Genomic DNA, 15,113 nt, shown 5'->3' on the forward strand with positions numbered 1-15,113 from the left:
GGCGTGTGGGCTTCAGATTTCCCAGCAGTCACGCTGGCATATCTTGTTAAGGTACGTTGCCTGAGAAGCAGGACATGAGAGGGGTTTAAGGGCTGTGGAAAAGGAGAGCAGTGAGGATTGTTAGTGGTACTTAAAACAAAATATTTTGTAAAATGCCAGCATTTTTTAAGAACTTCAAGAAGTGGAGGAGAGAGTGTGAGTGTGCCAGTGTATTTCAGTTTGCGTGTGCATTTCAAAACCCTAGATGAAATTCCACAACTTCAACATACCCGACTGAAAGCACCTGTTCCCAACTATTTACTACATAATACATTTATTAGGGGGGTGTAACACCCCAAACACCACCCTGAAGCTACGCCCCTAGTTATCGTGGGAATTACTGTGGGAATTATTTTTCCACTGTTGAGTCAATTCCCATGATAATTCCTCTTTATTTGCCATTTTCTGCCTGCACATTTTGCTAAATGTTTGCAGGTGAATTGTCCAAAGTAGGAACATTTGTGAGTGCGGTTTTCCTTTGTTATTTTTAATCCCAATTCGGCCAGTAATTTACATTACTTTTACATTAGAGGTATTAGAATATCTCCACGACAAAGATTTGTCCACGTATTGCAGAATTGTATGCTACCATCTAACTCTACATCAGGCCTGACCAATCGCATACTCACAATCATGTTGCTTTGATCACTATTTTATCAGAAATATATGTGGATGGCCATTAACTTACGTGGACATTTTGTTAAACAAGTGGCTCCGAAACTATATTTTCCATCTGGGTTTACATCCATTTGATATGTATTCGGGTTATACAACTGCAACGGTGGACAGTTCTCCTTACATGTGTTGCCGTCACGAAACCGGCGACAGGCCTGTAATTAAACATAGGATATCAACAAATGGAAATAGCATGTATAGCATGTACTATAAAGACTGCCTATTTACTCTTTTACAGTAATGCAAAAATACAATATAGTATCATTCATATAAATATATATATATATATATACATATACACACGCTCCATGGCACTTAGAGATCTTTGGTGATTAGCGCTTTATAAATGCAATTTAACATTAACATTAACATGGCAGTTAAAGTAATTGTGGCACAAAACACCTGTCAAAGGTCAAATTCGAGTTAGAGTATTGAGTACATTACCACAGTAAAGCAACATGACATGAAAAAACACTTTTTACTAGCTCACAGATTGCATTAATTACTTTGCACAGTGAAACAACTCTCATAATACTCAAGATATCCCATGAGTGTGAATTTACCTTTGGGCACAAGTTTATTAACTTGCATCCTGGTTTTTGTTAAATACATTTCCTAAAACGAATAGACATGTAAAACACTTTGCATAAACATATGCAGAGGCACAGACTATAATATCCTGTTTATAACCTTGTTTAGGAGGCGGGGAGGGGCAACATGACACTTCGAAGCTCCTCCTCTTGTGAGTCTTGGCCCCTTCCCTCCTCTCTCAACAGTGATAAGAAATAGCCTGGAACATTCTGCTCAGCTGCATATTTACGATTTATGCCCTAGCAGTGAAAATAAATGTGGCCCAATTAAAGGTTACTTAGAACAACTTACATCCACACGTTTATCTCTAGAAAGCAGAAGTCAAATTAAAGTTTATTAACGGAGTACAGCAATCTTGACACAAAAGCACTGTTTACTGCCTCATAGATTACATGTAACAATTAACTTTTGGCAAGGGAACAACTCCTAATAGTCACGAAGTCTCTTTGTGTGCTTTTTCCTCACTGGACAACTGTATCCTTTTGCATCTGTGGTTGAATACTTTTGATTAAAACAAGTACCCATGAAGAAATGGTGTGAAATAAACTTTATATGCAGAAGGTCCGAATATAAAATGATATTTATAATCATTGATGATGGGGGGGTCATTAGGACTCTCTTGTGTCTTCACTTTTCATGGGTTATTTCCCCCAGACTCAAAATGTTAATAAATGTCACATCACACTTTGCACATCTGCATCATAAATAGTAAACGACACTTTGCACATCTGCATCATATATACTGTGTGTGTATGTGTGTGTGTTTGTGTGTGCTCGTGCACGCAGCAGTGGAAACATTTGTAGAAGGAAAATTTGTAGTTTATAGGATTAATGGAAATTCCGCTTCAGTGATTACAGCTTTCCAACTCCTCTTAAAACTGAGCATTTTCTATCAACCTCTTAAAATTAAACTTTTTCTAAAGCAATCAACTAAATATTCCAGCAGGGTAAACATGCTTCAGACATGTACAACTATTGCATGTGTAAAGTCATAGGTACTGGACCACCACTGACAGCCAATGGCACTCTATCAGTTTTGACACAGTCATGGATAAAATACTACATGTGTATACGGCACACAAGCCATTAGCTGAATGCAAAAATGAGCAGAAGGTTTATGTCCAGATTTCCTACACTTCAGCACAGGTGCTTGCATGATGCAAAGGAGTGCCATGTAATGATAAGCAGTTCAAACGACTTCAATCATTTATCATGCGCAACTAGATTATTGTGCCGAAAGTTGATGCAAAACAGGGCTTAAGCTATATTAGAAAACTGGAATGTTGAGAACTCAATTGAAGGCAATGGAGCAGCAGCTGCCAATAGGACCTGGTGTAGGCCAGCAGCGTGTGCAACAACATTCGTTTTATTTATTTAAATGTTTATTTACCTCCGTTCATTCATATTCCGGTATTTACTAAACCCCCTGCCTCTCCCCCGCCCGCCTCACCGCCCCACGGAACTCCCTCTATGGGCCGCTACTGGTGTAGGCCCTCTGCCCTCAGGCATTACAATGTCCTAATACACAGCCTCTGCCTTAAACATTCAGAAACTGTGAAACTAAGCTTCTTAACCACTGGGGGCATTTAATGGCTGGCATAGTCCACTATTGCTCACGGTGCGTATCGTAAAGTGTTATGTCCTATGTAGAAAGACACCAGGAGCCAGGATGTATATTTAGGTCATCTATGTTATACATTTAAGTAGGGTATAACATAAAGCCCCAACTTGTTTGTGCAAAGTGGACCTAATGGATCAAGAGCAGTCCAAACACCCAAAGGATTTCATGCAAAGCCAGATCGAGTAAAGGCATACTAAGTAGTAGAAACTGTCTTTGCTTGGAATCCTAGCACTAAATTTAAAAAAAAGGCAAAATGTAAATCGGGTGATATTTCGGACCCAATATTTGTAATTTCTACAAAATTCAGCGCATGTTTTGCCTCTGAGGGTGTGCCTTGATAACAAAACTCATGTACGTCACAGCTCCCTCAGCTATGGTACCGTTGGGCAATGCTAAATCCTGTTTAACATGAGGGCATAAAAAGCTTAATCAGCGTAAGCATGACCAATGACATTGTTTGCCGTTCGCATAACCCTGCAGACTTTCTTGCAGCTTTTCAATGCAAAGATCTTGGTAAAACTGGGTCTTATTCTGAAAAACTGGTTGTCAAAGGCTCCAGCACCCCATATTAGCTGTTTGATTGCCTCCAAATAGGCTATACCACTACTGCCCCAATGGTGCCTTTTACAATCTTGATTCTTTTCAAATACCTTCCACACGTGCTCTCGCTTCACCTTTGTTGAATCAGGCAGTCATTCTTTCACTCAGTTGAGTCTCGATCTCCAATGCTATGCAGACCACTCCGAAGATGGTAAGTATCCACATGAACGACCATGCCCATTCTCAAATTTCTGTTCTGCACCCATGCTTACGCATCACTATCATTTTGCTTTGACATATTATGAGGAGCACAGAGCGCATTTAAACACTTTTGATACAATGATATGTTAGCATCTCATCCTTTTTGCTTCAGTCTATGCCAAGATATAACACCAAACATACAAGACCAACACTGTGGTCCTCACACTCAACACTGAAACACATCCAACATAGGCCATGTGACAGACACACGGTTTTCTGTCTTAGCACAACCACAGAGTATTTTGATACTCATCAGTAAATGTGTTTCTCTTTTGTACCATGGCCTTTTTCTTTCAAATTAGAGTATTTTCGTGTGCCGGTGGTTGTCTGCTTTAGATTATTATCTGCTTATGGATTGTGGTTATTATATTCCACTTTGATTATAGTAAGGGTAGCATATTACGGATGTATGATGTTACGACACGGTCTTTACACCGCACTACCATTACAACGCTGGTTTTACAACGCAAGTCGTTCCAATGACTTGCCCTGTAGGGTGCTGGACTTAGGAATAGTATACTTTACTATTCCAACTGTGTGTTGGAATAGTAAATCTACTATTCCTTAGCCTAGAGCGCCCTCCAGTGCAAGTCGTGGTAACGACTTGCATTGTAAAAGCAGCGTTGTAATGGTAGTGCGGTGTAAAGACTGCGTCGTAATGGATGTTCCCCATATTACTTTAGATTATTAGTGTACACTCCCTGATGTCATTGTAGTAGTGATGCTGTGGTGCCATAATTTCATTGTTCAATAAATGTTAGCAGAAATAAAATTATAACTTTCTATAAACAGAATTTCGACCTCAATTGCTATTTCTAATCGTAGGTATGTAAGAAACAGATACAGCGTTCACATGTTCAAATATTGCAATATAAAATAAAGTCAGGGATTTGTAAGAAGGGATTGATTGATCAAGACACTTGGTTAGATTTTGGTGGACGGGATACTCCATCACAAACTTGACAGATGTTTCATCTGCAGTATTGGAAGTGCATTAGAGTCTGTGATGTCATTTATAATCAAACTATTTCCATGATGTAAATAACTGAACACAGCCAGTTATGATCTTAGAATTAAGTGAAATCTGGAAGAGAGAGCATGTTGTATGAAGAAACCAAACTGGTGAATGTACTTAGGTTTCATCATATATCCTGGAGTGACAGGAGCTTTGGGGTGGGAACAGCTAATGCCTGGAATATGCTTCCTTTGGACATTAATATCATGCCCAATCTCCTAGTTTTTCTTAAGGCTTTGAAAACTTGGCTTTTCTTGGTTTAATATCTCCTTACATCGTGGAGCATATTTCTTCTTTTGGTAGGCAATCAGCTAGTGCCAAGATGCCCTTTGGGTTTGCAAGTGCTTTATAAAAATAATAACATAACATAACATAACATAACATAACATAGCATAACATAACACGTATCTTACCAAGCAGTCACTTTCTCGAGGTCCTGTGCAGCCAGATGCACAGTGGCTGTGACAGCAGTCATCTGGCATCCTTCCTCTGCAGCGCCCTGAACACTGCGGGGCGCAGATCAACTTGGTAACTGGAGGAAAGCAAGAACCAAAAGTGAACCACATCATACAGACTGAGAAGTACTGAGGCCTGTTGAACATTGAGGGATTTGTGAAATCAAGCATGTTCCTTCTGTTTGCCCAGAAGACAGGGGCAATATTGAAAACAATATTCGTGAACTGATCGGGAAAAACCTATTGGCATATTGAAAGCTCCTGTGGCTCTTAGGTAGTTTGTCTTAGCTAACAAGGGAGGTAGGTATACATGGATCCCTGCATAATGAATTGCTGTCATGTGGGCTGGGTGATTATTATTTTTTTAGTCTGCAGTACAGGTTCGCGAATCACAGCACAGATCCTCAAACGAGCGCGCTTTGTATCTGTGTATATCTGGCAAAAAAAGCGAGCTTGACGAGGTAATGTCGTAGTTGTCCAGCATTCGCTACAAAAGTACATTTCAAGTGGTGTGTCAATTTGGGTGGTACAAACATGTATGATTATGTTCTAGAAATCCTCCTATTTCTCTAGTTCTAGTGTTGTTTTGGCCTAGTTTTGCCCTCAGGCAAACAATAAAGAAGGAGGGTGCGTTACCATGGCCCAGTCTCAGTGGTATGAGCACCGATAGGAACTTTTACATCAGCAAGGAAGAAGCAATTAGAAGCAGCAGAAAACCCACATAGAAAGAAGAAGATATTTTGGCTGTTTGATATAGGAAGGAAAGCTATGGGCTTAAGATAATGCAATATTGAAACCCATGGAAGCTCAATACCATAACATGGACCAAAGAGCTCCAGATTCTCTGAGGAGAATAACTGTTTTGTCTCTGTTCAACTTAGGGTTTTTATCTCACAATCAAGCACAGATGTGTCTAAGGAAGTCATGAAAGGCTGCTCACAGATACACTACCCTTTGCCACACTGGTATTAGAAATTCAGCCACATTTTTACTTTTCTGCCATGTCAATCAAAGGTATATAACAAGTGGCTGTCTGTGAAGGTGTGCAACTTGATGTGATCTCTAGTGAAAATTATGCTCAGTATCACATTACATATTAGAATTTTCATCATCCCTTTGGGTACATTATTTGTGCCCTATTAATTATCTTTTCATGGTAAGGTGTAAACAGTCAACATTTTGGCGATGTCTACCACACTTGACATGATAATATTTCAAGGAACTAACTCTCCCAAACATGGTGATAGATTTGCCGCTGTCAAGGGGACACCAGAACCTCCAATGTCCTTGTTGGATTTAGCATGCATCATTGTCAACCTAATAGAAGTGTCTCTACTGGCAGGACCTCCAGCATGCAAATAAATCCAAAATTGGGTGATCCAACCACCGGAGGAGGTGAGGACCGAGAATCTGCTATTTTCTAATTGCACCCCTATTACTGTCTGTTACGTTACCTACTGGCCCTCATTGTGTCCACACACGGTAGAGACCTACCTGCATTTGTCATCAGGTGGTAATCATTTGTGGCTACATGACAAGGCACACATTCCACTCCCGAAACAGGATCTATGAAGAGTGTTATAATGCTTCAAGAAATGTATAAAAAGAAATTCAAAACGATTGTACTTGAGTCAGTCTTCAGACCCATTTCTGTATGCTGCACTCCTGGACGTAGTGTTCGATTAAAACAACTGTTAGTGTTTTGCCGAATGTCTCTTGTCTTAGTTTTTTCAAGGTTAATTCATATTCATGCAAAACAAGGTCAGTATATTCTGAAACTAAAAACAAATCTTACACTCACTGAATGGAATTATTAGTCCAAGAAAATAAGAGGAAAAAAATATCTGTTTGCATGCTACTAGCTGAGTATATCTGATTCCGTCATTTTGAGATACCAAAAGAAAATTTCTTATGTGTAAGGTCTTTGGTTAAAAAATACAAATATTATTTGAGTATCTGACCATCAAATTTAAATATATGAACATGTCAATAGAATGATTACTTTTTCATAGATTCACTAGTGAACCATGTAATTAGAATTCAGTCGTGAACCATGGGTGTGCAGTATGCCATTTTTGAAAAGAGGTGGCATGGTGGGCTAAAAACAATGGTTTGGAATCTGGCACAAATGATTGCCACTGACTGAGATTAATTCAAGCATTGCATCCATCACTTTGCTGTTTTTGCATTTGATGCCCTAAGTGCACCGGGTATGCCCAGATCTGTGTCTCTGGAACCTAGCTATACCTGGGTAAAGAGCCCTAAATAGGGTGAATCCAGTCCTACGTTAATTGTGTTCTGGTTGAGGAAGGTTATATGTTGTTACCACGAATTCCGTTGCAACGCATGCCTTTTCCACGCATGCGTTACCACGGAATTCGTTTTCCCCTCATCTTCTTTGCCACGTCGTTCTAACGTCATAAAGAGGAAGCGGAAGTTTATTCCGCTTCCTCTCTTATGACACTGTTTTCTTCGGCACGGCGGGAACCCCCCTTTTTAATCCTTCTTTTTTTTTTGGTTTGTGGTAAATACGATCATTGAAGGCATACGCGTTGGAAAGACGTTTACGTGGTAAGTGCCTCGTTGTAAACGTTACGCGTAGTACTGCCTTCGTTGTTAATGATGTTTCCCGTTGAGGAAGACCCGGCCTGGCAGCTCTGGCCAGAGTGTTCCCACGAGAGCAAGGTCAAAACTGATTTGCATATGGCTGGGTCCATATTGAGGTGGCATGGGGTGTGAAAATTGATGGATTGGGATGTGGCCTGAGCGATTGCCAGCGGCTGAGATTAATTCAAGCATTGACTCAATCACTTTGAACTAGCTATACCTGGCTGAAGAGCCCTAACTAGGGTGAAACTGGTCCTAGGTTGCTTGTGTTCTTATTCAGGGAGGACCTGGCCTACTAGTTGGGGATGGACTGTTGCAATGAGGAGCAGGGTAAAAACTGATTTACATATGGCTGGGCCCAAACTGAGGTGGCATGGTGAGTTTAAAATCATGGATTGGGATGATGCCCGAGCGATTGTCAGTGGCTGAGATTAATTCAAGCCTTTCATCCATAACTTTGTTGTTTTTGCATTTTCGAAAGGGATCAGTAGTATCCCATGTTTGCCCTATTAATAACAGGCTTATTACAACAGTAATATGAACTTCATTGCATGGAAATTGGAAGATCATAGTGCATGTATATAGAAATGGCATAGAGGTGAAAAGATTGTTGTACTAATATTAATAATTATCTTTACACTTACAACGTTGACAATTTTCAAGACCTGGTCCCCAGCAAGATCCTTGATGGCAACTTGAATCACACTTTGGACCTACAGTTGAGACATAATAAAGGATGGAACATCGAATAGGCTGAAAATAACATCTTATTAAATCATATAGACATGTTAACTTTAAAGATTGATTATAAACTAGAGAACGTTTCTTTTATTTACATATAACTTGATTAGCATTTTAAATGAACACCCACAATTGACTACTTCCACTTGAGAAGCAAGTGTAACTTGTCATAGTTTATTTCCAGATCTACATCCATTTCAATCGTACTCAAAATTCAGCATATGCTGCTGCACTTGAGAAGGTTTAACTGACTAAAGTAAAGTGTTCGTTAAAGATTGCTGCTGCTAATTATGTAAAGTAAAATAGAATACTGCTTAGCCTTGTTTAACATTTCATTTATATCTAATAAAACATTCATATTATTAGTGTGTGTCCTAAGTGCACCTCATCTATTCCTAAACTCTCAGATATGTGAGGCAGTTTTGCTGTGTTGGGAGATTGTGGCCAACGACTTTAGAGGCATTTAGAGAACACCAAGGCCCTGCAGGTATAGAAGTATTAACCTCTAGAACATCTTTCTTTTCCAGGAGCCCATGTTCAGTTTGGGCTTAGCCTGAGTATTATATTTATGTCCTTCACTCTTTCTTCCAGTGGCCTATGTTCAGAATGAAACATGCGTTAAGTGACACAAAAAGGGGATTGCAGTGAGTCTTTCTTGGCCAAAGGATGTCTCTTAATACTGTACAGGTGTTTGGAGTGAGGATGTGCATGTGTAGATTAGGAGTGGTATCTGTGGAGGTACAGGGCTAACTCTGGCTCTGGTGTTTAATCACTCTGCCCCAGAACCACACGTTAGTCAAAGCGAATTCACTCAGGGTAGGTACAATACAATTGGAAGCTGTAGCTGTCAGTCAAGGCTTAGGAATTTACAATCAACATCTCAACTCATGTGATGGCAAACAAATCTATTCAACCAATGATATCAGGCTTCTTTTGCCAACCAAAGACAATAAGGTCAGATGTTTTCCTTCGTTCTCCGTCCACTAAGCTTTAAGCCTTGAAACCACTGATCATTGATTAATTATCGCCTTCTTCTGGTATACTTCTATAGCTAGTTCACCAATGCAAATAGACCAACAGGGTCATTTTCAAAATAATTCATCCCTTCCCTGTTATAATTATTCAGTCCAGATGAAGACCTCACCATAATCATTGATGGTTAGGAACAACCTTCAGCTATCAAAATGACATCATTTATTGGTTTGGATTCTTGAGATGTTTTGGCCCCACTGAATATAAAACTAAACAATGTCTGAAAATACATTTTGAATTCTTTTATTCTCAAAACACCTTTCTTTCTTGTGAATGAAGTTTTTGTGAATGAAACCCCTGCCGATCCCTTTTAACGTGCGTTGGTCCTCTTCAGTGTCAGCATTTATCTGTTGCTGATGATTAACCGTTTGGACCAATACTCAGTCAGGAAGATGTCCTTTAAATATTTTAAAGCAGTCAATGTCATTAATTGAAACTGACTTTTACATCACAGTCCATCCCCACACAGAAAAGGGGAGTAATCTGAAAGGCCAAGGTCTTTGGTCACATTTTTATTGTTTTTGTATTTTTGGTACCCATTAGAGAGGTAAAGCCTCTTCCCATGTGATGGATGGGACAGATGATACCTGTGGCTGGAGAATGTTGTACTTACTCTTACTTCATAAAAAGGAAAGATGGAAGCAGCCCGTTGAGACAACATAGCCACACTGATCTTATGTATGTGGAAATGGAAGTTAGAAGCAGTTACCTTTAAAATAATGGCCAAATATATTGAACCCAGTGAGTTATAAGTTCCACCAAGGCAGATTTAAAAGAAAAATGGTTTTCTGTGATAAATCTGGATCTTTTTGAAGAGCAAATGATCCCGTTCCACATTGAACATCATTGAACAAATTCATTAGCCTTAAAGTGTAAAGGTGCTGCGTTAAGCTGATGGCAAAGAGCATTGATTATTTGAGTCAATTGTGAAGAAACAGAATTGACAGTTTAAAATCCATAAAACGTCTGAAAGGCTCATTAGCAGGTGAAACACTATGTGATTCATAACATATAATCTAGGGAAGTTGAATGGAGAAGTACAAATGCTTCTGGTGGGCAGGGAAATGAGTTACCATTTACTATTTTCCATTTAATATCTTCCATTATCGTTCTGCACGGGGAGTGACATCACTGCATTTTCCATTATCTAGCTGCACAGCAAGTGACATCACTGGACTTCCCTATATATATATATATAAAGTTTGATGATTCTGTCATTGATTCAGGACCCATGAGTGTTTTTAGAATTGTACAAGATGGGAGGTGACTATCTGCTGGACATCATAGACAAGAGTCATTTTCAGCTCATAATATCTGATATAGTAAAAATATCTAAACATTCATCATAGAAGAATGTGGTTTGAATTGTGTATGTGTCTGATGGCAATTATTGTCCTTCTTTTCTTCCTATGCTTTAACCTGTCATCATTCTGCCAGTGGGGTCACAAGGATACATCTCTGAATTCTTCAGGGTGTCAGCTACACTCTGACAGAATAACATCATGATCCTGGTGTGAAAGTGACTATGTACCTCGTGCATAACCTGTGTACTTAACTAAGTGGTACTAACTGTGCAGCTACCCATTGACATCAAGGTTCAAATGCTTCTCAGAACTTCATTTGACATCACAGACAACACCAAGTTTGTTCATCTTTTTAAATTATGTCCCTTTGAACCCACTGTGGAAAGCAACTCTGTTATTGACATCAACCCGTCTATAATTCTTATATTTGAAGAGAGGAAACACCAATGTTGTTTTTGAGGTTGCATTTGGTGCCATCCTGACACCAAGCTAAACAGGCTTCTGAAACCTTTGCACTAAGGCATCTTTGCTAAGAGTGTTACATTTGCATGATCTATGAGAGGTAGATGTTACGTTGTTTACTAGAGATTGAAACACCTATTACACATATTGACAAAAAAGCAGCTCCCATCTAAAACCAGTTAATAAATACCTAGTAAAGTTGATAGATTAGCAAATGTACTTCAGTATGAGCAGTAATAATTAATACTACTGAGCTTCATCTAATTAAAATATGCTCATTTTTAATTACTTTGACTGCAGAAAATACAGATTGCTTAAATAATAGCTTTTCCATATGGATTAAATAACCATTCGCTTTTGCACATTCTCAAGTATCCTAGTATCATTTGGTTGTCTATTCTTGAATGGCTTAACATATTACATCTAGTGTGTGTTTTGTACTCATCCTAATTCTGCTACAAATAAGTTTTAGGGACCTAAAGCCTTTATACAATAAACAAGTTAAAACACACAAAACTTTATAAGGTGAAGTACATCTTTGTGTTTACTCATGTAAGAATGTACACAAAACATTTGTATTAAAATACCAGACTCAAATCAAATATTTGAGTTGCAAAAATGACATTGGAATCGTTTACCCATGTCACATAAGCAGTAAATACGTATAGAACACGGTACATACAGCTCTTTGGGGACCTTTTATCAACTAGGATTTCATTTTTTCGGTCGTTTGTATTCACAATGTCTTCCCATTTGATTGCATCCATATGACAGAGGAATGGGTTCTTTTCGATTCTTACGCCGCCGTTAAGAATTTCTGCAAGAAAATACAAAGAGCAAACTTTAAGAACAAGAACTGAATGACTACAAACAGTGATAGCCAATACTCAGTAGTGGCACAAGGAAAAGCAACTCCATGGCATGATGAAGGCAGTAAGCAATACCACATGCAAGAGGGGGAATCACAGAATAATAGAGCATGATACAGATTAAAATGAACATGAGGTAAAGGTAAACACCAAAGTAGTGAAAAACCTGACCCTACCGCTGCATGTCTCTTTCAGGCTGGGTAAGACTGTTTTGCATATAGTTGTTTTGGTCTATAGTTGCATGGGTGGGCTCAAAATAAGGAAGAGCAGGTGCCCATAGCCAGTGCTAATGTTTTGTATTGATTTAAACATTTTCATTGATCACAGCTTTGCTCTCATATGTGACGCTTTCAGCCAATCCTGGGTCTTTGACTGAAAGCATTTTGCAAGCTGGAATTTCCACGCCATGAAATATAATTGGAAAGCAAGATTGCAAGTCCTGGAACGCAAAGTTCTTTTGCTAAAATGCCAAAAATGGCGGAAGATTTTACAGAAGGCACTGACCACACGGGAGCCATGGCCATGCAAACGAGTACTTAAACACATTAATTGAAAATGTTGTCTTTTCCATTTTTGCACAGTTTCCTCTTCATTGTTGAACGTTGGGAACAAAACATAAGTAGCAAATAAAAAACAAACATTTAATCAGAACTAGTAGATTAATATTCCTACAAAAACCGGGTTGTGTCCACGAGGAACTCAATTTACAAATGTAATATTTCTCAAAGTGTTTATTTTGTCATATTGCAGCAAAGTAAAACTTGCACATGCTTGTGATGCACATTACATGTAATTCTTTCAAACTGTAGGGATTTAAAAATTCCATAGACTGTTTACATTTCCCGGCAGACTTGTATTCTTTGCAATAAATCGTTGTAGTGTGATGTGAAGGCTGCTAGAGGCGAACAAGTACAGTCAAAGGGCTACTGTGATGAACGCAGTCCTTTGAAGCAAAAACTTGAATGGATTCCGTGAAGACAGGATTTCTTTTTAACTGAGTCACCAAATAAAACTGGCATTGACATTGCATGCCTTACACCCAAGCAATCCCAAATGTGGCAATTCAATTTCGCTAGCGTTATACCTTCCCCTTTTCTGACCTTTCTAAAGTCTATAGAATATATAAATGCCATTAGCAGTATTTATTGAGCCAAGCCTAAAAAGTATGAGGCTGGGAAAAGGAGACATCAAAAATTGTGATGGAGTCCCGGCAGTGAGCACCTGATGCATTAATTACTAACAATGAATAAAATAAATGCTACATATTTGACTCGAAAGGGCGAAGAGTTGAGTCACATTTTTGTAAAATATTCCAGTATCTTGCAAGTGGCTATCTGTCGTGACAATTAGCCTGCGTAGGAATGTCTTGTTTTGATATAACATGCACCACTATCTCGGTATTTAAAGCTCTTATTTTGAAAGAATGTACTACTCAATATCGACCCCAGAATGTTGTGATGTCAGAATAATATGAACAAAATAATGTGGTACAGAAATATTGAAAGGTAAGTGCAAAAAGGGGAGTATAGATTTAGGATTGCAAACTTCACATCTACGTAACTTGAAGCTAAATGTTCAAGGTACATAAATGTAGAGTGAGTTATAGAAAATCTAGACGTACATATAAGTTTGTTTTTTCGAGATTTTGTCCTCGACCCTGAGATCCATATTAAGGGTGCGCAGCGTTTTGTAAATGAGGAATGGAATAAACAGTTAAAGTTGAAACTTAACAGAGAGGTACAATTGTGAAGTCAGTGCAGGTTTAGAGAACAAATGATTGTCTGTCAAATTGTATACACTCTTGTATCCTATATTTCAATGATATGTTATTTTCCAAACCACATTCAAAGCAATGTAAAAAATGATACTTTGCGCGAGTCTCTTACCTAATAAATTATTCATTAGTACTTGTTCCAGACCAACCGAATCCATCGCTGCATTAAAATTCATTATGATTACCAAAGCGTACTTGTCAACATAAAGTGGGTTCCCTCGAATTAGCTGTAGATTTTCCAGCACTATTTGTTTCACGTCGTTCATTGCAATAAGGACATAGCCTCCAACCTCCTTTATGTTCTGTTGAAGATGAACAACACATGGAGTAAAATAAGTTAGATTGGAGGAACAAATGAGAGCATCTAGGTATTACCATTTTAGAATTGGTTAAACATTCTAGCTTCCTTTATGCACATGAGATGTACAATAGTTTCTACTTCATTAAAAATCATGGCTGGTAAGCAACACGCTGTTTGACCGTACAAAAAAAAGTTTGAGCCACACACCAGCTTGAATGTGTATATATTGGGTTTCCTAGCCACTAGTATTCTCATTAATCAACAGCCAACTGTTTGTCAGATGTTCACCACCATTTGGTTCCAAACTAAAATTGCACTGCACCTTTAAGACATTTGTATCCAATCTCAACAATGGTTCTCCATTTCCTGGCAGTGTTCCAAGATGGCGCACATTTTAGAGAAGCCTGGTGCTCTCCTTTCTGTTGTTTCATTGTCTATGGTCGTAAAAGTCCTTTCTATTTCCTTTTCCATTCTCTTTTTGTAGTTTGCTTCGGTGCTTTCCCCCGGATAATATTATATTGTTAGTCGACTTCAGATTTGGATTTGGATTTTACCCTCCATCCCTTCACCCCTGCTGGCAGACCCGCCTCTCACCTCCCTACTTGCAATGTTACCTCACCCTGAGAAGGTTGCCTGCTCCACACCTGAATGGAAAGTGCTCTGCCACTAAACCTGCCCCAGAAGCTTTTTCCAACTGAACGTACCACTTTCTCCACTCATGACCTCCTTGTCTTTAGCGCACAGTGGGAGCACCATCAAGTACATCCAATGACACCCACCTTTGGAGGCAGAGGTAATGTAGAGTCACTTTACAGGCCTCAAGTTC

General features: G+C 38.9%; 1 protein-coding gene across 1 annotated transcript in view; it reads right to left on the minus strand.

Moving 5' to 3' along the window:
* EGFR (epidermal growth factor receptor) overlaps positions 1 to 15,113 on the minus strand; it is a 414,372-nt gene that overhangs the window by 124,397 nt on the left and 274,862 nt on the right. The window contains exons 3-7 of the mRNA XM_086941735.1: positions 14,099 to 14,288; positions 12,026 to 12,160; positions 8,449 to 8,517; positions 5,156 to 5,274; positions 728 to 869 (exon numbers count right to left, since the gene is read on the minus strand). Coding sequence (XP_086797861.1) covers positions 728 to 869; positions 5,156 to 5,274; positions 8,449 to 8,517; positions 12,026 to 12,160; positions 14,099 to 14,288 — 655 coding nt within the window. The remainder of the gene's footprint in view (positions 1 to 727; positions 870 to 5,155; positions 5,275 to 8,448; positions 8,518 to 12,025; positions 12,161 to 14,098; positions 14,289 to 15,113) is intronic.

Source organism: Lissotriton vulgaris, chromosome 10, assembly GCF_964263255.1.
Source record: "Lissotriton vulgaris chromosome 10, aLisVul1.2, whole genome shotgun sequence".
NCBI lineage: Eukaryota > Metazoa > Chordata > Amphibia > Caudata > Salamandridae > Lissotriton > Lissotriton vulgaris.